At 37.4% G+C, this 25777-nt stretch overlaps 1 protein-coding gene across 2 annotated transcripts in view; it reads right to left on the bottom strand.

Moving 5' to 3' along the window:
• Nucleotides 1-25777, bottom strand: part of Trmt11 (tRNA methyltransferase 11) — a 50450-nt gene that overhangs the window by 22199 nt on the left and 2474 nt on the right. Inside the window, exons 1-11 of one of the 2 annotated variants that reach the window (XM_085689883.2) lie at nt 25092-25177; nt 24807-24872; nt 23238-23311; nt 20957-21038; nt 20776-20868; nt 17569-17703; nt 16429-16585; nt 6916-6996; nt 3615-3779; nt 2047-2119; nt 1794-1925 (exon numbers count right to left, since the gene is read on the bottom strand). In XM_085689883.2, coding sequence (XP_085546009.1) covers nt 1794-1925; nt 2047-2119; nt 3615-3779; nt 6916-6996; nt 16429-16585; nt 17569-17703; nt 20776-20868; nt 20957-21038; nt 23238-23311; nt 24807-24872; nt 25092-25094 — 1061 coding nt within the window. In that variant the 5' untranslated portion in view covers nt 25095-25177. Of the gene's footprint in view, nt 1-1793; nt 1926-2046; nt 2120-3614; nt 3780-6915; nt 6997-16428; nt 16586-17568; nt 17704-20775; nt 20869-20956; nt 21039-23237; nt 23312-24806; nt 24873-25091; nt 25178-25777 lie in introns of those variants that run through there. The other variant, XM_048425444.3, reaches the window with a different exon arrangement.

Raw genomic sequence — 25777 nt, 5'->3', positions numbered from 1 at the left:
CTGTTTAATGTAACAACCATTTCACATATAAGTGAGCAAATGATCTCCTGAAAATTCTAATAAATCCCTATCTATAGCTGCACAGACCAGACAGCGAGATACACCACTGGGAATAAGAAATGCAATTAACTAGGCAGCTTTGAAAATTTATATAACTCACAGTACTTCTTGAAAACAATTTTCCTTGTTTTCTAAAATAAAGAGGCTAAATTACATTTTTTAAGATTATTATGTGTGAGTGTACATGTGTATGTGTGTGTCTGTGTATGTGAATGCTTTGCCTCTGTGTGTGTGTGTGTGTGTGTGTGTGTGTGTGTGTGTGTGTGCCCCTAGTGACTATAAAGGCCAAAAGCAGTCATCTGATTCCTTGGAATTGGAGGTACAGTTATGAGCCACCTCTGTGCAGTGCTGGGACTTGAACCTGTTCTGTAAGAGCAGCAAGTACTCTAAATCTCTAAGAAAACATAAAGCCAGTGTTAAGTAATCTGGATACATGTACTTATCAACTGATAAACAAATGCATAACTAAAGCTAGGCCAAAGTCACTTCAAATAAATGTTTATAAAATAAACAAAAGCTATACACCTTTCAAATCCTGAGGTACCTAACCCATCACTGCTACCAGTGTCCTCAACTGCTTTTGAACAAATATATAGTGAAAAGACAGGTATTAAAATACTTAATACCTTTCAAAAGATTTCTCTGGCAAATTAAAGAAATAACTAAACCATAATCTTAATACTGTCTTTCAAACTTAAGAACTTATCCTTTTTTTAAAAAGTGTGTGTGTGTGTGTGTGTGTGTGTGTGTGTGTGTGTGTGTGTGTTAGAGAGAGAAAGAGAGAGAGAATGACTCGTGGGAATCAATTCTCTCCTTCTACTATGTAAGTCCTAATGACTGAACTCCAATCACCAGGCCTGATGGCATACTTTTACCAACTGAACCTCTCTCTAGGCCCCTTTAACACCACATCTTATTCAGACAGCTTCTCTTCATTGATGCACACAGCTCTATTCAACAGTTGCCAGTTACTGAGGAACAAAGCCAGTCATGTTCAACATAAAACAGCTTTAAATATATGCATTTTTATCTTGGATTTATGTTGTAAAAAATATTGATTGCATTTAAGGTAGTCATAAGAGGCAGGTAAGAAAGCCAGTACTAGAAAAGACAAGCATAGGAGTTACTCAGGGACATTTCTGAAAACGACTTGTGTTTTGTGACTAGGCAGGAGCTACTAAACATCTGATATACCAGACACTGAGCTAAAGGGTTGACAAACTTTTCAGGCAAAGAGCCAAAATGCAAATATTTTAGATTCTGTGGGTACATATATTTCTTTCAACTATTTTTTTTAATATTATATAGCTTAGACTAATCTCAAATTCAAGACGTAGTCATGTTGACTTTGATTTCTGACCTCCCAGTTATACCTTCCAAGATAACATATACTATCATGCCCAGATTTTCTGGTACAAAGTCTTTTGTGAGTGTTCTAACAATTAGTTTTAAAAAATGTAAAAAAGTAGTTATGCTCAATCACCATATAGAAACAGTATGAAAAGCATATCTGTCCCAAAGGCAGTGGTTTGGCCAATACCTTGCATTAAAAAGTTCAAAAACACCCAAATAATAAAAGGAAGGGGACTATTTTGGACTAGTATATAAACAAACCAAGGCTACTGATAAACAGTAAATATAAAAATAGGAGCAAAGTTAGAGATGAAAAAAACAAGGATGATTAAAAAATGCAAGTACTACAGAAAATAACATTAAAAATAAAGACTACATACTCCGGTGTATATACTGGTAACCAATAGACTAGTCTTCCACCCAGTACGAGGGTCTCAGCTGCAAAGTTTAACAGGTCAAAAAACATATCACTCAGATGATAACTCAAGGAGACAGGAACGTGGCTTTCTGGACTAACAAAGAACAAATATTACAAAATTAGTAAAAAGTTTAAAATTCCTCACAGAAATTATAAAAGAAAAAAAATCAATAAATTTTCAAAGTAGTAACTTGTTACATTTAAATTTCACTTACCACTTTTCTATTCCCTTTGGTATTTCCTTCTGTGAACCTGACCTTCTTGTAGATTCTCTGATACCATATGGAGCTAGGCAGGAAAAAACAACAGAACAGTCAAGTCAGCCCATCGCCAATGAAGGACAGATACATGTCACGTGTGATCAAATGTGATATCCACGGAAGGAAAAAATCATCACCCATGAATCATTCCACCCGAAAATATTTAACAAAAATGCTCAGGAAGGGACAACTTTGTCTTCAAAAATGTCCACAATATAAAGACACAGTAAGATGTGGACATACTGTTAAGTAACAAAGGCCCAAAACTATTAAATGCAATGTCTGACTCTGAAGAAGACCTGGAATTCAAGGAAAAAAGTAGTTCATAATATTTGTGGTTCAACTGACAAAACTGGCTAAGAAACTGTTGATTATTTTGTCAACTTGGTAAAATTGATTGCTAATCAAAAAAGAAAAGAGAAAAAACCATTAAGCCAGGCGGTGGTAACACATGCCTTTAATCCCAGCCCTTGGGAGGCAGAGGCAGGGAGATCTCTGTGAGTTTGAGGTCAGCCTGGTCTACACAGCTAGTTCCAGGACAGCTAGGGCTGTTACACAGAGAAACCCTGTATTGAAAAAACAAAACAGAGAGATAGATAGATAGATAGATAGATAGATAGATAGATTGCTATACTGTGGCTAAGATACTATCTTTTTTTTTTCTCAGAAAATCGACAATAAAGTATAGGAAAAAGTATACCATACTGGGAGAAAAAACAGTAAATAATAAAAGGTTCCAAATTGTCATGATGCATATTCACAATATCATCTTAATGCCGTAAGAAATTTCTTATTAGATTTGAAATCCTCTAAGGCGAAGAACAAAAAATGGCTGAGACAAAAGGTCTTAACTTTGCATTATTTACCAATTACTACCAAGATTTTTAACTACAAAAATTATTACAAAGATTATTAGCAACCCTGTGAAAAGGGCACATCTGTTTTGACAGGGCGCCTCAAATGCAGACAATTCACGAGCACAGAACCTAAGTTTTCATGTAGTGTTCTAGAGCTAGTTGGTGCAGGAGCCCAGCAGTTTACACAACCCCAAATCTCTCTACGTCCAGAAAGAAGATGCAGGTGAAAACAGGCGCTATAGAGAGAGGCTCACCAATATGGAAGATCGCTGAAAGCCCAGAGGTGGACACAGAAACCATAAACAACACTAGCTCTAGTTGCTACACTGATGGCCAGTAAAAATACATGATTATGTAATTTTACTATGTATTTTATGTAATTTTACTATGTAAAAATACATGATTAAAAAATAAATGGGAGGGAAAATGGATGGCAAATTATGTACAGACAGGAAATAAATGTATTTGCTAAAATGAAACCACAAACCCTTAAGTACTAAAATTAACAACCTGCCTTCTAGTCATAATTTTTGTATTGGTTTTGAAGAAGAGTGGGAAGAACCCTAACACAAGTGGGCATTTCTCATGTGTTGATATATTTTATACTTAAAATATACCAATTTCAGAAAACTAACGCCCTTCCTACTTTGTAGAAAATAAACTCACGATCTGTGATGATTGCATCAAAATACGTTCCTTTCCTCCAGGAAGGCTTAGAGGCATCTGAAACCAAGACATCAAGATAAAACTTCTCTAAGCCATACTGACGAAGATTTGCCCTGATGTTTTCATCTGGTCCTCGCCATTTCTGGTTTTTTCTACTAGCTTTTCCTAAAGAGAAAGAAAATGAAGGTAGAAAATTACTCCATCAAACAGAACATCATTCTTTTCTTTAGTTTAGCTGAAAATACTTTATGCCCATGCAAACCCACGTTTACCCACATAAAATGTGTGTTCATTTGTAATCTTAATCATTTGCATACAATTAAGCAAATATTTCACCTTATTATTTTGAACAGTAAAATGCACCTTATTAAAATGACCAATACTTTCCAAGTATGAAGTATTCACCAGGAAGATACATAATGAGTAGAACATGGACCTATCCTACAAGAATAGAGTTCATGTTGAAAGTGTTTGATCAGATAAATGAAGAATGCTAACTTGTGAAACTCGGCAGCTCTGACCATGAAGAAGGCAGACACATGGAAAAATTACTGTTGAAAAATCAGTGTACACAGAAAAAATGAAGAAGCTCAAAAGCTTAGCACATAAAAGACCTAAATGGCAGATGATGATCATGCCAGTGATAAGAATAGAGAAACCCAAAGAAAAACAGCTTAATGGTAAAGTCTGAGATATATAACCACCCCCATTCACACACCACACCCATTACACATACACACATGCACGTACACACACACTATACATATGCACAACCAGAAAATGGCACTAGCTAAAAGAGAGAATCACTGGGTAGTTGAACTCTGGAATACACACTTGGAGCCATCAGTATTTAAACAAGTGGAGCTGGTGAGAATGAATAAATTTCAGCCTAGGTGCCAGCTACCCAAGACCTTGCTCTAGTGTTACTCTTATTCTTGAGGCAGGGACGGAACTCACAGAAACCCTCCTGCCTCTGCCGTCTGTAGCCATGTACCACCATGCCCAGCAATTATACACTTTTGTATTATGAACAACTTTACAGTAAAACAAAACTTAAAAAGAAAATAAAGAGGATGAAAAACTCCAAGCAACATTCAATATAACAGAAACAGGGATTTAAAAATGGATGCTGGCTAGGTAGTGGTGACACACACCTCTAATCCCAGCACTCTGGAGCCAGAGGCAGGCGGATCTCTGAATTCAAGGCCAGTCTGATCTACAGAGAGAGTTCCAGAACAGCCAAAAAAAAAAAAAAAAAAAAAAAAAAAACCAACAACAACAAAACCCTTTGGACAGCCAAACAAACAAACAAAAAATGGATGCCAAGAGAAAAAAATACTATGGATACTATGTAAAGAGAAATGAAAGAAAACCCCGGGTCTTCAAGAGACTGAAATAAAACTGTCAGAAGAGTAAAAGCAGCACCCAGGGAGAACATTGTCCCAGAAAGAAGGAAGGCTTATGACAGTCAACACTGTAGAACAGGGTGGCTCTGTGCCCTCCATGGGCGTTCTGGGCTAAATGGTGGGCACAGGTGCTCCAGGGTCACAGACGATGAGAAAGTGAGACTGAAAGCAGACAGCACGTTCCTAGGCACGTGGGCAAAAGGAAAATACAGCTAAAGGGATCCTGCGAGACTGACAGGAAAGGTTTCTAGCTGTCCAACTGGAGAAAACATGAGACGACCTTACGGTATAGCTTAAGAGATCAGAAATCGTAAGCAAAGGACATACCTAGCAACTGGAGACTCTCTAAGAAACTCTACTCAACTAGAAATTATTCCCAGTAGATTTAAGGGTATGAAATAACTTTTCAAGACTTTAATAAATAAAAATGTCTTAAAATCTGTGTGGGATAATTTCCTTAAAGTAAATGTATTGCGTCTACTGGCAGTAAGCTAGAGCGAGTCTCAGCACTTTACTTAGTCTAACATGAGACAAAAAGAGTATCTTTTTCTAAATTGCCCATTCATGAAAAATATTCAAAACGATAACTTTGTCTTTCCTTAGTATTATTAACCTCCTTAAGACCCAAGACATAGCATAACAAGCTATTAATTCTGCACACAACAGCTTCAGCAACGGAAAGTATAATAAAACCTCACCTTTCACCCACACTGATGAAGAAAATTGAAGAACTCATTCAGGACACAACAGAGGAATACTAGCATAGAGGCAGACGGTTTCAAATGCACGAATTTACTTGGTGATTTTAATACTACCCCATTATGAGAAATATAATTTTTCACTCTGATTTAATGCCATCCAATCACAGTGAAGCTTTTCAATTTTTAGATATTTTCCATAACTGCCACAAAATCAAAGTGGATCATGTTTCAAGTTACCTTCATTGAAAGGCAGAACCTTTACATTTGTAGACACGTCAAGTGTTTCAAGCATGTACTGATCATAAAAAATTAATTTTTTAAATGATATTCAAAAACTAAATATTAATCCAACCATACCCACAGCATGATTGCCGAGTAAATGATGATAATCTTAAATAGAGACTACCTATGTTTTCTTTCTTAAATTTATTTTTATAAATTTTTAAATTTATTTTTACGTTCATTTTGCGTGCATGTATGTGGGGGTGTCAGAAGCGCTGGAACTGGAGTGACAGACAGGTGCGAGCTGCCGTGTGCATGCTGGGAACTGAACCTGGGTCCTCTGGAAGAACGGTCAGTCAGTGCTCTAACAACTGAGTCAGCTCCCGCACCCCGTGGATGTTTCTTTACCATGTGCTTGCTGACTACAAAATGGCTACTCCATCTCTTCCACCTTTTCCTTCCCAACACTGAGCTTCACAACCTCTGCTCTCTGCTCACCTTTTTTGGGGGGGTGAGGGATCAAGAAAAACAGGGTTTTTCTGTAGTTTTGGAGTCTGTCCTGGAACTCACTCTGTAGATCAGGTTGGTCTCAAACTTGCAGAAACTGCCTGCCTGCCTGTGCCTCTTGAGTACTGGGATTAAGGCGTGCACCAACCACCGCCCAGGTCAGTTTGCCATTTAAAACAAGACAAACGATAAACAAAAACAAAAAAATGACTTCTCTTATTCGGATGACAAGTTTCTGACTGGGGATGGTGAGATTTTTCTCTATTCATCTTGATATTCTTCTAGTTTACCTTGCACGCCCTGAGTGATAATGTCATAAAATGGAGATGCTCAAGGAAGTTTTGTGGTAAAATTACACTAAAATGTTGCACTTTAAACACTAGAATGTCACATAAAACTACTTTATTATTTTAAAGGCCCATTTGGCTTAACAACAAAGACGTCAACACCATAAATTCTACTCACCCAAGCCATGAACCGTGTTGTAGTCGATGTCCGTCCCGCACACATATGCACCAAAGTGAGCAGACGCAATCAGGAGCCCACCTGGAAAAGCACACAACTGTGACTATCAGCCAGAGTCCCACATGGCTCCTGTCCTGACTTCACCTGATCCAGAGCTTGTGAACTAGCTGCAGGCAGAGTGTCCTGGAATGACACCAAGCTAGGCAATTTAGCAGGGCTTAGAACTGAACATATAAACCCGAAACTGACTCACTAAATTAGCTACAAAGCAGAGAATCAATGTATATCATGGCATTATTATTTCATACTACCTAAGGAACATAACTTTTTTGTTCAAAATAATGTATATTTAGACATTTTCAGATTACCTTAGATTATTAAAAAACATTTTGCTCCCTTTTCAACGTGAACATGCAAGTCTATAAACACAAAAATAAACTAATAACTGGGTTTGAGTTTCAGAAACTAAAGTGAACGTATTTCACATATACAATACTAACATTTAGAAGCTAAAACATGGCCTGTCATGTAATTATCTCTTAGTACACACTATAAGTATGAATTTCTGAGTAACTTATCCAGGTAATAATATTATTTTTCTATTAAACAGTGCTATGGCTAAAGTAAGAATAATGTTCCAATATAAACTGACCAGATTAAGCAATATGACAGATGTGACCAATTCAAATATGAAGGAAAGTTCTAACAATTAAAAATAAAATGCCTTAAAATAAAAAAAATACTTTTAAAATGTTAAGAAAAATTCACTTAAATAAATATTAGTAATTATTTTTATTAAACTGTACATTTTTGTGTACTCAAATTAAAAATGCTTTTCGTGCCTGACCAGTCCCCAACTACAATACAGAAAGATGACAGCGGAGGAGAAATGAGAAATTTACTTTTAGACTATAAGGTGCACACAGCCTTGGACAAAGGGCAAACTCAAGGGTTTTCCTTCCCACCCTTTTGAAATGTAACCTCTAAAATTAAGATACAATGCCTTCATGGGGTCAAGATCTACAAATCACATGTCTACAGCAATTTAAAAATAGTCAGGGAAGAGTACTCTGAAAACGCACTAGTTTCCTACTGTGTCCCTTGAAGAAGAATGTTGGACTCAAAGAGCAGTAGAAACCAAGCCCTAGGTCTTCTCACGCTAACCCCTGAAGCATTTGTGAGATGCAGTGTGAAAGAGACGTCATAATTCTTGGCCTAGAGATGGGATGGTCCGTAGTCAGAAAAAGTACTAAGTATTGTGTGATGGCTTGTGAGCCTCACAAGGTCACTTCACCCAAATCACAAGGCATTACTGTAATTCTGCCGGTCAAGGCAGATACTCACCTAGAAGAACTAGTTGTCAAGGGAACAGAAAAGCTTCCCTGCGCTTCCTTAACCAGAACCTTATCCATTGCTTAGAGGGACTTTTGAGAAGACTCAATTTACAGTACACTGCTGAAAGGAGATGAATAAGCTGTTAGACTCACCTGTAACCTGGTGACTTTTAAGATTTTAACTTTTTAAAAATAAAATCATAATCAATTGGTTTCTCTGAATTGATCACTGGGTAATCACTGTCAATCACCTATTGCTCTTTCAGTCTCAACAGCTTTCATATTTTGTTAGACCTTACATGGAATTTTCTTGGGTGGATAAGGCAGGAAAGACAGAGGGTGATGTGTTGAGAAGGCAGGAAAGTGACTCGCCCATTTTTGCTATCCAAAGTAAAATATGAATACCACAAATGGGAGCTAGACTAACACTCCATGTTTCAGTTTCTTGTTACTCACACAGTAACCGTTTTAAGGTTAGTGTAATATCTTATAGGCAAAAGAATACCATGAGCAGAATTTATTCCACACTATAAAACTTAATTTAGGAGTTTCATCTCTGGAGAACTAAGGGGAAAGCTTTGAAATTATGAGGAAATGTGAAACTGGTCTTTGGTTTTGCTACAGGGGGGAAGAAAAAGAAAACAGGTTGGTAATTGTGCTGCCATTACTTTTCACTCTGTTTTATCCCTCTGAAAAGGGAACTGTAAATTCTCTAAATGAACTAGCACCCTGAGCACAAGAATACTGCCAAAGGCAGCAGCACAACTAGACCAATTAAAGGATTTAAGAAAAGACTACAACGAGTTATGAACTACTGTAATGCAGAAAACACTGTGATGACCTACTGAGAACTACTTCCCAGTCCTCTTTTCCATCCTGCAGTTTCCTCTCAGGACCAAGTAAGTCACTATTCTCACCTGGACCCTGTGTCTATCATTCTTGAATTGACAAGATTCAAAAGGAGCGGTAGGATTTTCCTCACACCTACAATCTCTCCTGGGTGGACTCTTAGTACTAGAAGTCACTCACTTGAGAGGAGTCAAAGCTATGGCTTCAGAGCTCTAGGCCACATAAAATAGTGAACACACACTCATCTCAATCATTTTAATTATAAACAAAAAATTAGACATTTGCAAATTTAAGCTGCAATCCCTTTGCTGCTGCAATAGCAGCAGTTTACGAATATTTTGGAAGCCAACCCAAGAGGGGGGCTAGAAAATGAGTTAATAGCCAAGCTCCTCACCATCATTTAGTATTAGCTATATCTAGCATGTTCACCAAAAAGTATCCAAGTCCATAAGAAAGTAAAAATTAAATAATGATAGTAGCATAACAGTCCACTGAATGTCTACAAGTTTTCAAATAACATTCTAACATACGCATACATTACCTCCCTTAATCTTTAATGTATTACTATGACCTATTTACAAATGACGGAAATGCAATCTACACAAGAATTTTGTCCGAAGTCACCTTGTTAGGAAAATAAACTCACACTATATATGCTTTTCTTTGTACTTTAGTATCACCTCTGGGGTCGGCACCAATTGAAAGTTAAAAAATATAATGAGTTTATATTGCACTAAATTACTGGTATAGTTTTAGATGTCAAATGCCCTTCACAGATGAGTATGTTAAAGAGTTGGTCCTCATGGTGGTTCTGTCAGAACTCTGTCTGGCTTAGAAAGAGGGCCTTTAGCCAACAGGGTTACTCTAATGAAGAGGATTGTAGAACCCAGACCTTCCTTTTGCTTCTTGGTTATGAGATTAGCAGCTAATTCTACTCTGTGTCCCTTAATGTTGTCTTGACATCAAACAAGAGCCTACAAGCAATGGTCTGCCCACCTAAAAGTAAGAAGCAAAAAATAAACCCTTTTCTTTATAAATTCTATCATGTATTTTGTTATAGTATCAGAAAGTTTATTAGCATACCAGCTAGATAAAATAGAAGCAAATTCTGTTACTAAGCAAATTAGGTAAATCTGTGTATCCAGTCATAATGGTTCACACCAACATAGGTGTTGTATATTTTCATGCTAACCTTAATAATTTTTTCACCACCGAGAGTTGACCCAATGGGATTTTCCTCTCTACTCAGAAAATGAAACAAATGTAATATTTTAAAGGTGACTTAAATGAGAATATATTTGCCAAAACAGAAGAGAAAGTGCATTTCTGCAGGTTAGAATATAACTCCAAGCAGCAGCAAACTGTCTAAAAGAAAAGAAAGATGTTTCAGCAAGAAAGGGTATCAACCCGCTCTGCAGCCTTGAGAAAAACCTCAGTCATGACTAGTTCAATGCTAAGTCATTTGGGAAACTGCATACATTTTGGCCTGGACCATTAAAAGAGACACACTTTAATTAAAACAACAACAACAAAAGAGACCCTAATATATGGAAGTCAAAGGTAAAACCATCATCAAAGAGGATGGAAAACCTATGGCCATGGACAAGGCACAGGGCTACTCTTCTGGTCCTTTCCAAGACACAAGCTGTCTGTGAATCAGTTCTATGAGGAAACCAATGACCCTTGAGGACTTTCTGTTCAAAATTAGGGGTTATACCTTGCTTAAAGTTAGAAGTGTCAAAAACTGACTTATATCCTAAAGCCAAGTTTAAACCATAAACACAGATTATGAGAATTATGATAATTTTAGTGGTATCTGTTCTAAAGATTCACCTATCATTTGACCTTACTCTTCTATGTGAGGAGTGAGATGATCCAAACAGGCCACCCACAGCAGGGAGCCATCCACAGCAAGGAGCCACCCACGACAGGGAGCCACCCACAGCAGGGAGCCACCCACAGCAGGGAGCCACCCACAGCAAGGAGCCACCCACAGCAGGGAGCCACCCACAGCAGGGAGCCACCCACAGCAAGGAGCCACCCACAGCAGGGAGCCACCCACAGCAAGGAGCCACCCACAGCAGGAAGCCACCCACAGCAGGGAGCCACCCACAGCAGGGAGCCATCCACGGCAGGGAGCCATCCATGGCAGGGAGCCACCCACAGCAAGGAGCCACCCACGGTAGGGAGCCATCCATGGCAGGGAGCCATCCACAGCAGGGAGCCACCCACGGTAGGGAGCCACCCACAGCAGGGAGCCATCCACAGTAGGGAGCCACCCACAGCAGGGAGCCATCCACAGCAGGGAGCCACCCACAGCAGCCAGTCACCTCACCATGCACAAGGTAGCCAGCACCTCGACTGAAGCGGAATTTCACAATACTCCTAGCTCAACTGCATTAATCCCTTTCCTCCCCTACTATGACAGTGTTCTTTTTAAACTCTAAGGTGGAGCCTAAGTGTGCATACTAGTCATTTTGTGCACGAATATTACATAGTTCCAAAGACCTGTTTTTACTTCATAAAAAAGGCTGGTTTGTTTGTTTTAAGGTTTAAGAAAGATCCAACAAGATGGCTTAGTGGGTAAAGTGCTGGTGGCAGAAGCTTGATTACCTGAATTGAACCCCTAGAACCCATATAAAGGTGGAAGGAGAACCAACTCGACAAAACTGTCCTCAGACTCTCACATACCTACAGTGGCATGAGTGCACCCAGAAACATACATCACATGCACATGTATGCACACTTATGTTCACACACACACACACACACACACAGAAAGCCATTTTTATTCTCTTCTGTACTTTTAATTCATATGTGTATTCTATAGTTTGTTCAAATGATCTTCTATACATACCTGGGTACTGGTAGTTTCCAATATTTTATACTTGAAAATAATGCTTACAATGAGCAATCATATATGTGTGTGTGTTTGTAATTGAGAGACTAGAGCACTGGTGTAAATTTCGGGAAGTAGGATTGCTAGGTTAAAGAAAATATGTTAAAAGGAGAGAAAGAAACCATAGTAAGAAATAAAATTTTTCAACCTTAAAAACAAAATAAAAGTTAAGAGCTAAGCTTCTAGAGAAAGACAAATCATGATCATTCATCACACCCAAAAGAATAAACCCCAAATGGATCAGAGTTCTAAAACAAACAAACAAACATATATATATATATATATATATATATATATATATATATATATATATATATACAGCTTCAAAGGGACTAGAAGGAAGTTTAGTTGAATCCTTTATAACTTAAGTATACAAAAAACTTATATGGCAAGAAAGCAAATACTGTCAAAGTAAATGATAACTGGCAATATGGAAGGAAGTATTGTGATTTATTACAGAAATACTGGAAGAGGAAGTGCTAATATCTCTAAAAAGTATCTTCACATAAGGCAGGAGGCAAAAGACATAAAAGTCTACTCAAAAATACCTGTACAATGGCCCTTTAAAAATGCTGAGACAATTTTTTTTGATACCATTTCCACCTAACAAATCAGGAAAACTACAAAAGCTTAACAATATATTCTTCAGCAGTAAACTTGCAGAACAAGAACTCTCTTACACGGCTGCAGAAACCCAAAGATGAATAGTAGAGAATTTATTTAGCAGCATCTGGTAAATTACATATTCTCTTTAACTTAGCACTCCTACTTCCTGAAATTTACACCAGCGCTCTAGCCTCAAAATTACAAAGGTAGGTGTGTGTGTGTGTGTGTGTGTGTGTGTATGTATATTGCTCATTGTAAGCATTATTTTCAAGTATAAAATATTGGAAACTAACAGTACCCAGGTATGTATAGAAGATCATTTGAACAAACTATAGAATATACGTATGGATCAATACTACAGAAGAGAATGAAAATGGCTGGAATGTAGCTCAGTGACAGAGTGCTTGTATTCTATTAAGAAATACTGTTAAATGGAAAACAACAACAAACAAAAAACCAAGAGACAACATGTGGAGTATCAAACATTTTATATAAAAAGAGTATGAATAAGAAATTGTACCTATATAAGCATATCACTAGGAAAGAAAACAGAATCAATTAGAAAACAAGGTTGTTCACCAAAGGAAGGAACAAAAAGGAAAGCACATTATTGTGTAGATGCGAGTGAATCTCTGCATGTGTAAATGTCAACACAATAAAAAACAGCAGAAGCAGAGGGCAGAGATCTAATGAAGCCAAGTGACTTTCAAAAGGAGAAGAAAGCAAGCACAGAATTTGACTTTATTGCTCCTTAAGCATGGACAGAATTGAAAATAAATCTTAAATTGCTTATGGTAGGTGTGGTAGTTGGGATAAGAATATCCCCCACAAACTCAGATTATTTGAATACTTGGTCCTAGTTGGTGGTGCTGTTTGGAGATGTTTGAGGAAGCTTGCTTGCCACTCATGGGCACGGGCTTTGGGAGTAAAAAGTCTTGTCTATTTCCAATTTGTTACTTCTGCTTGGTACTTATGGTAAAAGATGTGAACTCACAGCATCCTTGTTCCTGCCACTTGCTGCCATGCTTTCCCATCAGGATGGATTCCTATCCCTCTAGAACCATTGAGTCCAAACAAACTCTTCCACTATGACTTGCCTTGGCCGTGGTGTTTTATCAGAGCAACAGAGAACAAATAGGATTCTTTTCCCACAGTGGCATGGGCAAAGTAATTCTATTTCAGATAATTACAGAAATGAGCGAAAGAGCAAACATGCTGAACATAAGAACCAGGGAACTCTGTGAAGAGAAAGATATACATCAACAGGACTGGAATAGGGAGGAAACGAATCTGTGGTAATCAGCAGAAATATCTGCTACATGTGCTAACCCATGATTTCTAATAATAGTAGGTTTACATGTGTGTATATGCATGTGTATTTCCATTTGCACTAACATGTATAGTACGCTTATACACATGCATATTTCTTTGTTTACCCTCGGAGAAGTTTTAGAATCTTGGTTTTTGATACCATCTCCCCAGTAAAAGAAACAAGGGTTCCTGGGAGAAATGACTGACACCGGGGCTTTGGTATGAAAAAAAATAAGCCAGAAATTTTAAAAGTCTCTAAGGGGGAAAAAAAAGACTGGTAGGTCACAAAGACAGACTCAGTGTGAAAGGGGTGGGCAGAGCTGGGCTGACGGCAAATTAGTCCAATGGCTCATAGCTAATAATGAAGGGTATCAGGACTTCTCCATCACCTGACACAGAGGGACAGACTTAGGAGTTCCTGTTGATAATAACTGAAATTTGCAACAGGAAGAGAAGAAAGGTTTCTTGTTTAAAAAATAATGAATGCAGATCAGTAATACAGAAGTGCTAGAGTGGAGAAATCATCAAAGAAAAGACTGATTGAAACAGGAATCCTGCACTGGATGCTCAATCTGACTTGACAAGATGAAGAGACACCTGGATAAGGAGCAGTATATTTACAAGCTCTTAAAGGACCTCCCACAAATGCTAGATTAACTGCAAGAATATAAAATAAAACAGTAACTAACCATCACACATGGAAAATCAAATTCAATTGGTACCATGCTAAAAAAAAATAGTATTAATACTGAGGCAGAGAAGCAGGGTATGTAAGCCTTAAGGACATAACATCTCTAGTGGGAATGAATAACCCATTCTAATGAAATTCAAACCACTCAAATGAAAACTATTTTAAACTTAAAAGTGTTAGTAGTGTTCCAAATCAAAATGACTTTAACAGTAAAATATAACACCCAACTGCAGAATATAAATAGATAAATGCAAATATATATAAAACTCTTATTCTTAAGAACGTGTATTCATGTGTTTGAGAGAGGAATGTAAAAAATGTAACGTTCAGGGGCTGAAGAGATGGCTTAGGGGTTAAGAGCACTAGCTGACCTCCCAGAGGACCCAATTCAGTTCCCAACACACACGACAGCTCACAACTGTCTGTAACTCCAGTTCTAAGTGGATCCAATACCATCAACAGACATATATGTAAGGTCAAACATAAATAAATAAACTTTTAAAATAACAAAATAAATGTAACCTTCAAATGATTCAAGAAAAAATATAAATAAAATAAAATAATAAGATAAAAGAAGCCAAATGTTAACAAAAGCTTAAGCTGGGATTGGATATGTGGATATTCTTTGTTCTTATAATTTGTAAGTAAACTTGATATTGGTTCCAATAACAAGCTCAAAATGTGAGAGAATGTGTTTAGGGAAATGAAGGTAGAGAAGAACAAACTAGCATGCTGAGAGAGGGGTCCGTGGAAACATGCCAGAGTACAATGAAAGGGCACTGGTAAATTAGCTCAAAACAAATTACAAAACTTCCTTCCACCCCTAGGAACTCTAGATCAGATACTTGTCCTTCCTAATCACATTTAGTCACACTCCTGAAGTTAATTTAGGTGCAAGTAGTGGCCAGAAAACTTTATGCAGAGAGAGACAGCTCTGCAGAAGCAACAAATACATGAACTGCTGGAGTCTGAACCTGCAAAAGCGATACACAGGGTAACCCTGACCACGTCACATAGACTCTCCTTGCATCACAATTTCCTCAGGAAGACTTTCAAAGTGTCTTCATGCTGGCTGTCATCAGTATTAGAGTTCAATATAGTACCTGAGCCACAGACTCAACAGGCACTGGCCTGGCCTCTCCACTGCTGCCAAGACAGCTGTGGTGACACTAACTAAACAATAATGAGGTTTGTCAGATAAAATTTAAATAAGAGTATTGCCTGCCTAAGGGCTACATCAAGCAAGAAAGCAATCTGAGAAAAGGAAAACATCAGAATCAGATGAAATCAACTTGGAATTTCAGGCTTTCCATGGACTTAATAAGGACAGCATCCCAGGGAAGTTCAAAGAACATGGGTTATGGTGTCAGCAAGAACGCTCGAGACTATAGCAACTTAGTCACTTTTAGCTTCACACTTACTCAAAAACTCCCACAAAAAGAATCAAAGATATGTTTTTCCTCTATCCAAATACATGGCTATTTATTTAAAAGCATGAATATTTTCTCTTTAGTTTTTTTTTTCATTCTTCCCATAAGAGTTTCCTAATTAAATAAATAATGATTCTATACATTTTCTACAAGATATGATATGCTGCAAAGCATCTGTGAAAAAATAAGCCTGATGCTCCCCCCAGTGGCTTACTTGGAATAAAACCCACAATATTCTAGTCACATCCATCAAATGACAAAGTGTTAAATATGAGCTATTACACAAGAAAAGAAAAGTTTGTAAAGTCAATCTCTCATCCAAAGCATACTATAACCTTCACTGCTATAAATAAGCAAAATCTACGCCTTGGTGTAACAAATAGACTTATATACCTGTTCCAACAAATGGATCAAAGACAACATCGTTTTCTTTCACTTTTGCATGGTTGGCCATGATGAATGATAAGCCAGCATCCATACTTGTATTTCCAATAAAATGTCTCTTTTTGACACTATATGACTCAATTAGCTCTCTTTGCCCATCTGCAATCTAAATCAGAGATTTTATAAAGTTAGTCTAGTTATACAGAACAGACTCAAGATAATTATTCACAATAAAAATGATAGCACCAAGCCAGGCAGTGGTGGCGCATGCCTTTAATACTAGTTCTTGGGAGGCAGAGGCAGGTGGATCTCTGTGAGTTCAAGCCCAACGTGGTCTACAGGAGCTAGTTCCAAGACAGGCACCAAAGCTACAGAGAAGCCATGTCTTGGGAAAAAAAAAAAGAAAGAAAAAGAAAAAGAAAAAGAAAAAGAAAAAAAAATGACAGCACCTTGCTAAAGAGAACTTTTTCCTGTATTCGTGTTCTAAACTTAATCCTTCAAAAATGACAGGACTGAGACCATTACAGTCAATCTTTTTTCTTCTCTAATGCCTTTCCATCTACTTTGTGCTTTCAAACCAAGTAGGAATCAAATTTAAATATAATTTTTCTAGTGTGTGGTCTTGAGTTTTCTCATCTCCCTTTTCTCTTTCTCTGAAAAGACAAGCATCCATAACATGGCTCTCAGCTTCCATCCACCTATGCAGCCTCAGGGAAGTAAGCAGACACTTCTATAACTCCATCTCCCCTCAGAATGAAGACTCAGATTTGAGGTTTTCATGAGAGATCACTGAACAGGCCCAGCACTCTGCCCTCTCTCTGTTTCACTAAAACAGTACTCCAGACATTCTGGGATATCTGGTTTCCCCATCAGGTGTAACCCCCATTTCCTAGGTCTTGTCTCTAACAAGTTCCTTATGTTTCACTGGAATTTCTGAAAAACACCAATTATAATCACATACTTTTCAGCAATTTTAATACATAGAGCAGTTCTAATTCCAGTTGCTTCCAATTTTTACATATAACAAGAAAATCAAATACAAAGGAGGACATGGTATCTGCTTTGACCAGAGCTCTACCGCTGATCCCATCCCCACCCTGCATTAGCTTTCAAAGAAAGAAGTAAGACAGATGGAAGGAACTTGCTTACCCATCTACCAAAATAAATATTATGTGGATTTTCAGGGATACGGTTTGGGTCCAAACCATAGTCCTCCAAAACAGAGAATACATGCTGTGGTTTCTTTAAGTTCACTTTTCCTTCAAACGGCAGAAATTCAAGGGCCTAAAAAAAAGAAAAAAAGTAACTCTTGCTGTGGGAACTCCTTCAGACAATAGCCTTTATGAGAACGGTCAAACAGAATGACACCAACGCAGTCAACTACATCCACATAAAACCTGAGAAAGCTTGAAAAGGAATTCTAGACACAAAAGAACAGAGGTAAGTACGACATTTTTGAGATGGACTGTTTGCTGGCAACGAGTAGAAGCACCATGGCTCATAAGTGGCTTTTATACATAAAGCAAAATAAAATAGCCTACAAATCACAATCCCAGAGAACCTAGATAGCAATAAGGACCCTAAGAGAGACATACATGGATCTAATGTACGTGGGAAGTAGAAAAAGTCAAGATCTCCTGAGTAAATTGGGAGCATGGTGACCAAGGAAGTGGGTTGAAGGAGAAAGGAGAGGCAGGGAGGGCAGCAGAGAAAAATGTATAGTTCAATAAAATCAATTTAAAAAATAGAAGAAAAAAGAAAAGGCTTACCAACTCAGCATAAAAGAAAGCAGATTCTGACTCTTTCAGGAGGCTAAGCAGAGTTTGTGAGCAGAGTGCTACAAATCGCTAATGGCAGCACAGACCCACTGTGTGCCTCCAAATGGGGCTATGAGCATGGCTTGCAGAGCTAGAGCTGAATGGACCTCTGTCATGTTGGACTAGGCAGAGCCAAAGGCAAAGCAGCCTTAGTTCTAGCCATGACACTTAACATTTAAAAAAGCATTCCTGATCAAAAAATAATTACAGCTATGCACACAAGACAAATTAAAATAAAAAAGACCTCTAAATGGGTCACAGTGTTGGAAAAATGTACATTGGCTTAGGGGAAAGAGGAAAATGAGTATAGACAGTTATAATATAAAAGGGTACAGTCATAGACTAAAGGAGTAAAGATAATAACTATTAAGCTTGCAGAAAAAGTAATACAGTATGAAAAATAAGCCATGTAAAGTTGGAATGTACAAGAGAGTCTGGATTATGTATAATATTGTGTTTTCTTTGAATTTTTTGTCTGTGAATAAGCTAAGTACAGAGAGACATTGGATTCTGGGAACTGCTAAGCTAAACCAATATATAAGTTTTAAAGGTATCTAGACTTCAAAATTTGGGTCTAAGGATATGTTGCTTTGGAAAAGAGGTTCTGCTTTTGTTTCCACAGAAGATGAGAACCTGTGGATTCCTTCCAGACTAATGTGATTTGATGGAACAAAAAGTCCTGAAAGGTATCTATGAGTCACCAAAAATTCTTCCCCAACAAAAAGCAGGAAGCAGTTAGGAAAGAACTATGCCCAAATTCCCAAATATTGGTTATAATGTCTATTTACATTTAAAGAGGGATATGCTATAGAGATGAATATTTTGCACAGATATGTATCTTGGTCTAATTGATACAAATTTAAGGTCAGTTTTGTTATATATACATACATACATACTGCTCTTAACATATTGTATTTGGGGCTAGAGAGATGGTTCAGCAGTTAAGAGCACTGCCTGCTCTTCCAGAGGTCTTGAGTTCAATTCCCAGCAACCACATGGTGACTCACAACCATCTGTAATGAGCTCTGCACCCTCTTCTGGCCTGCAGGCACACATGGAGGCAGAATGTTGCATACATAATAAAAAATAAATAAATTTTAAAAAAAGATTGTATTTGTACAGCTCATTTTAAAATGTAATGCATAATTAAGAAATACAAGTTAATAGTCATCTATAAAATCAAGCTTGCAATCATGTTAGTTAGGTTTTCTAGATATACAGAGGTATATTTCAGGATAGCTATTCTTCAAATCTTTCAAAGACTTACATAATATGGTATTTAAAATGTTTTAAAAACTTAGGACTTTTCATAGCGAGACACATCTGCTCCTGGCAGCACCATTTACTTCATGAGGGAGATGGGCATCAAAGAGGCTCCTTATGGAGTTGGCTAGCCATTTGGGCAAGAAACTGTTTTTGCTTGGACTGCTTGATGTTATGCTATATGAACTGGACAAACAGGACCCACAGAAAAATGACTGCTGAACCTGCCTAAACTAAAGGTGCATGGTTCTTTGGGGTTCCTGCTTCAAGAAAGAATCTGCCAGACATTCTGCAGGACACAGAAGAAAACGACTGACAAACTGCTAATATATGTGAAACTGTCTTTGAAATTTCCTGCTTCATGGAAAAGTCTCCTGGAAACTATGGGACAGTAGGCTGAAGATGGATGCCCCAAATGGTACAGAAAAATTTTGGGTGACTGTCCAGGCAGCAAGATATCTCTGTCAATTCTAGAGTTTTGGAAGTTACTTACAATGTACTTTCTGTTAACTTAGGTAATATTATATCCTTCTGGGGTCTTTGATGGAGTTGAAGACTAGATAGCTATACTTATAGTTTTCCTTAGTTATGATAAAAGATAAAGTAAATATAAGTACTGTAACTGTAATTCTTGGTTGATAACTTTTTTTGGTATGTAATCTTGCCATGTTAAAGTTAAAAACCTTCCTTTTTTATTAGACAGAAAAGGGGAGGTGATGCAGGATTCCCTTCTGTAAGCTGTGAATATGTTTTATTGTCATTGGTTAATAAAAAAGCTGTTTTCAGCCAATGGCTTAACAGAGTAAAGTCAGATGGAAAATGTAAACAGAGATATAGAGAGAGAGAGTAGGCAGAGTCAGGGAAATACCATGCAGTCTCTGGGGGAGAAAGATATCCCTCCCACCTGCCAGTAAATCACAAGCTTCATGGTAAAATTTAAGAAAAAAATAGAAATGGGTTAATTTAAGATGTAAGAGCTAGCTAGAAATATGCTTAAGCTATTGGCCAAACAGTATTGCAATTAACATATTTTCTGTTTGATTATTTCAGGTTTGGGAAGTCAGGAATGAACAAGCAACCTCTACCGACAAATTCTAATGTATTCTAAGAATTTATAAAAAGAATCATAGAAAACTGTGCTTATCTAGTAATACATGCTGTGCGGGTCTGATGTCACAACTACACAAGATACACATACACAACATAGAAAGCCTTAACAGATCAACAGCTAGAGTGTATTTAGTCCACAGGCTTCGATTTAGCTAATTTCACTTACATCTATTCGTTTGACTTTTTCTTCTTGAGTCAATGTTTTATTAAATGTATGAATCTTTATTTTATATGTAGACTCTGAATGTAGAAATGGAACCTAAAATAGAAGCAGATAAATTTTGTAAGCATATGCATTCTACAGAACAGGCACATGTGCCTACGTAAAATCACATTTCACTACGCACCATCTTCTCCACAGGGTAATTTTTAAGAGAAGTATACAGCTCCTCAGAAGATTTTCCATGACCCCATAGTTCAAATATAGACCTAGGAAATAAATGGTTGGTACTAACCTCAGTAAAGAACTTAGTTCACACAGCAATACATAATAGTAATTTTGCTAGTTCTTTATGCTTGCTACAATAAAACCATCATTGGTCATGCTTTCTCATCTATTCATGAGAAATACGCATGCTGGAAACAAACAACAATACAACCCCAAACTATACAAAGTAGGTGAACCTGACATGAAAAATGGGAAATCCAACATTAAGTTAGCGGTTTTCCAATTTTTCACCATTTATCCACATACATAAATATATATGCATATATTTGAGGGGGGCTAGGGACTGACCCCAGGGTCTTATGTGTGTTAAGGATGCTGTCAACCACTGAGCAATACCCCATGCCTTTTTTATTATATATTATATTGGGTAATATAAACATTCCAAAATCACATGGCACTGTAAGAAAAGCTGCAGAAAATCAAAATTTTCTAAACACATTCCCCATTAAAAAGGGGAATGGTAAGCAGAGAAAAACCCTATAATTACTATTTAGTTATCATTTGTTAAAATTTACTACATAACTCAAAACATTGAGCTCTAATAAAGTGAGTACTTAGGGTTTGCTGTATGTTTCATTTTGTGGAAAGGGGCTGGAGAGATGGCTCAGTGACTAAGAGAGCTGCCCTTGCAGGAAACCCAATTTGGTTCCCAGCACCCACATCAAGCAGCTTATAACCACTGATAACTACAGTTTCAAGGGATCCAAGTCTATCTTTTGGCCTCTGAGGGCATCTGCACACATGAATACATACAGATATTCAGACAAACATATGCATATAAAATAAAAATACATACATATATCTTCTAAAAGTCCTTACTAGAAAAATTTTAATCTAATTTTAAGCCTAACTCAACCTCAGAAAAATTTATTTTTAATATTTCAATATGACCTTGTAAGTCTAGTTTAATTATCTGTAGGTTGCATATACCATCTTTGAAAGTGAATTCCTCTTCTATTGAATTTAGAGCAAGCAAGTAATGCTACTCTTACTTAGCAGTTTCTTTAGGAGTATCTCACCCACAGAAATGAAGAACAACCAAAAGTAAAATGTTATATACTTTACAGTTATTATACAATTATTCATTTTACTACTCATCAAACATATGCATCAAAAGAAATGAGCTTTCAACATATTTGTTTTGAGTACTCAAGTAGCTATTTTAAAAGTAATATCCCTTATTTCTTGAATTCAAAAACTTCAAACAACCATAAAATAAAGTAGCATACAAATAGTCGTTTTTATTTTTGTTGTTATTTCCATTTTCTAGTCATTTATATTTAATAATAAGATCTTTAACAAGTTGAAATTTAAGAAATTAGATTTAGAATTATGCATCCTTCTCAACAGGAAAAAGTTAGATAAATATGGAGGTGACCGTCATACCATAACATTACAAAACATTGCTATATACTTTTCATTCCATTATTAAAACCAAAATCTTAAGGAAAAATATTTCAATAATCTGCCATTATAGTCAGGGGAAAAAGCAACTAAGTGTCAATCAAAAAAATTTAAAGAAAATGGAAATAAGGGAGGTTAAAGATAAAAATCTAGAAACAAGAATGAACAATGATCAATTTATTAAAAAATATGCTTGTTAGAATTCATTTCTCTACTGGGCGGTGGTGGTGCACACCTTTAATCCCAGCACGCATGCATAGGCAAGTGGGTCTCTGTGAGTTTGAGGCCAGCCTGGTTTACAAAGTGAGTTCCAGGACAACTAGAATTACACAGAGAACCTTGTCTCAAAAAACCAAGGGGAAAAAAAAGAGAACTCATTTCTCTAACAAATATACTTCATGACAGTTCCCACATTTTAAAAATTAAAATTTACCAATCTGATCAACTAAAAATTGAAAATGAGAAAAGCAGTTTTAGATTTTTAAGACTTGGTGACACTAGATGTGGCATTCATTCATATCCATATTCAAACTATGTAAGGATATGTCATTCTGCAGTGTCCTCCCACTACACTTGCAAGTGTCCGTCACCTCAACTCCAGAAGGTGATTCTGTTCCTCATCAGCACCCAATGGTAAATCTATGTAACTCAGGCTAAGACGATCCCCGCTCCACTACCATCCTCCCAGCCTTTAACACCTCCCCTGGCACAAATCAGAACAGAGTGGTTGTGAGACCGTGTGTGGCATGCAGCACAACACGAGGAGTTTCTCTTACTTGGCACACACTGTCCGTTTCATTAAGTTTCTGGCAATATCTTCAGAGGGAATGCTAAGAATCCAAAATGGAGACTGAAAGAAAAAAAAAGCATGAAAATTACTAAAAGGCTCCAAAGTCTAATACACTCTGATTCAGGAAGACAACAGGAAAAATTCCTACGTGTCAGTAAAAGCACCTGGTTTGACTCTGATCAAAATTAGAATCATTCTGATAATACAAAGGTAAACTATTTGTAGATAACCTGTTAATAAATTACAGTGTAAGAAAATTTTTATAAAGACTCTATAGATGAAAATGTCAATACACTTTAAACTTACTTCTAGAGATAAAAAAAAACTACTTTCTATACATTTATGTATTCCAGATGAGCCTCATACTCAATGTGTCAAGAGCCTCCTGCCTCCACCTCAAAGTGCTGAAATTATAAGCTTGTGCGCAACATCCAGGTTAAAATTACTTTTCTCTTGCCTTTATGAAGTTTGAACTAGAAAACTAATGCACGTGAGACTGTATTACTGGAATTGCCGTTATTACTAACCACTCCTTATAACATCATTATTTTAACTTCTAAGTATATTACCTTGATTTATTTCCTAATTACTAAATCTCGCCTCCCTTCCCCCTTTCCTTGCTCTCTATACGGTTTGCTTTTTGTTACCTGACACACCTAGCTGCCTCCATCAGACTGGCAGGGGGTTAAATCTCGGGGACATTATATCGATGGATATGGAAGGGCCCACCCCACTGGGAGCTGTACCATCCCTGGCAAGTGGTTCTGAAGTGCTTATGAAAGCAAGCCGAGCAAGTCAGTAAGCAGCATCCCTCCACAGTCTGTGCTCCAGTTCCTGTCTCCAGGTCGCTGCCCTTATATCCCTCCATGATAGACTAGAATCAGACTGCAAAGCCAAATCAATCTTTCCTCCACGACTTGCTTTCGGTCCTAGTGTTTATCACCACAAAAGAAACCAAACTATGTTAACCCCCCTCAAAGACAAAGTCCCACTAAGTCGTCCATGCTAGGATCAAACTTGTCACTTTCCTGTCTTAACTTCCCAGGCAACAGAATTGAGGGATATGCTACCATGCTCACCCTGGTCACTCATTTTCTGGATAGCTGCGGTCTGAGGCATCCTGCGAATTAACACTGATGTAAAGTCGTGGTGTCTATATATTGCTATTAATTTTGATTATTGTATTATTTTATTTAAGGGGAAAAGCTTCAGATGTATCAGCAAGGGTTTCTTTGTCCTCTGGCCCCAAAAACAAACTGGTAAGCTCCACCCTTACAGCCCCTTGTCAGAACCTGGCCAAGCACAGCGGCGTTCTCTCACACCATTATATCCATATTCTCCCCTCCATCCTTCTTTTCATAGGAGGGGGTCACTCTGAACAAAGGAATTGCCATAAGGGCTGATTTTGGGCTTCCTTTGTTCTGTGAAACTATGAAGCTCCCACACTGGAACATGGAATTTGGGGTAGCCTGAATCTGTATTCCCAGACCATGGTCACTTAAATAGGCTCCAAAATAAACTACCTATTCTCCTTAGAAGAAAAGAAAAATCTTACCTTTCCATAAGTTTCTTGACTGTTAATGAACTGGCCTCCAAACAGTGATAGTAAAGACTTTATTTCCTGTATTGAAAATACAGAGAAAATACATATTGTTATTGTGTATTTAAGAAATGTCCTCCAATGTTTTAAATCTCAGCCCTTGGCTTGTGGAGCCAGGGATGACTGAGTCTATCACTAAGAGGCAGGATTTGAGGATGATTCCAACCTGCTCCATTTCTCTGTGTCTGTCAAGTGAGCAGGCTGCTTCCCTGTGATCCTGCCACACACTAAGCCACTCACCATGCCTCAACTATACTCTCTCAAGTCAGGAGTCAAAACAAAGCTCTTCCATGTGGTTACTTCCAGCAGCTACTTCGTCACACCATCAAGAAGAGTGATTTTAAACTGAGCCTGCTAAGAAAAACAGGACTAATAATAGAAATAAAAGAGTAGGCTGATATCTACTTGAGGCATTGAAGTTTCAACATCAGGCAATTGAAATGTGGAGCTGAGATTTGTATGGTCCTAACCATGATTAAGCAATTTCTGAGAAATTTTATGTATGAGCGGCAAAAACAAACTGTCCTGTCCTGGTTTGGAGAGGAAGAAAACATTCACAGATGCTATAGATTAGTAAATAAGACAAACAACTAATCAAAATAAAATAAATTATTAAACATGACTTCAAGATGTTTGGAAAAGAAATAATTAGCTAGGGGCCATAATTGTGAATTCAGTATGGATAACTACATGGTTAAACTCCTTTCCCAATAGGAATAAATCTAGAAAGGACTAATACAGTGATTCTTTTATTTTTGTTTGTTTATTTTTTGAGACAGAGTCTCAACAGCTGCTGTGACCTCCTGATTCACATGCCTCCATTTCCCAAATGCTAGGATTGCAGGAATATGTCACCACACCTGCCCACGGTACAGATTTAAATGTAACATGCACGCAAAGGGGAAATCTGATCAAACAACACATAG

This window comes from Myodes glareolus, chromosome 1 (assembly GCF_982192425.1).
Source record: "Myodes glareolus chromosome 1, mMyoGla1.1, whole genome shotgun sequence".
NCBI classification, from domain to species: Eukaryota; Metazoa; Chordata; class Mammalia; order Rodentia; family Cricetidae; genus Myodes; species Myodes glareolus.
Note: the sequence above shows the minus strand (reverse complement) of the source record. Positions and strands in the feature narration are given on the sequence as shown.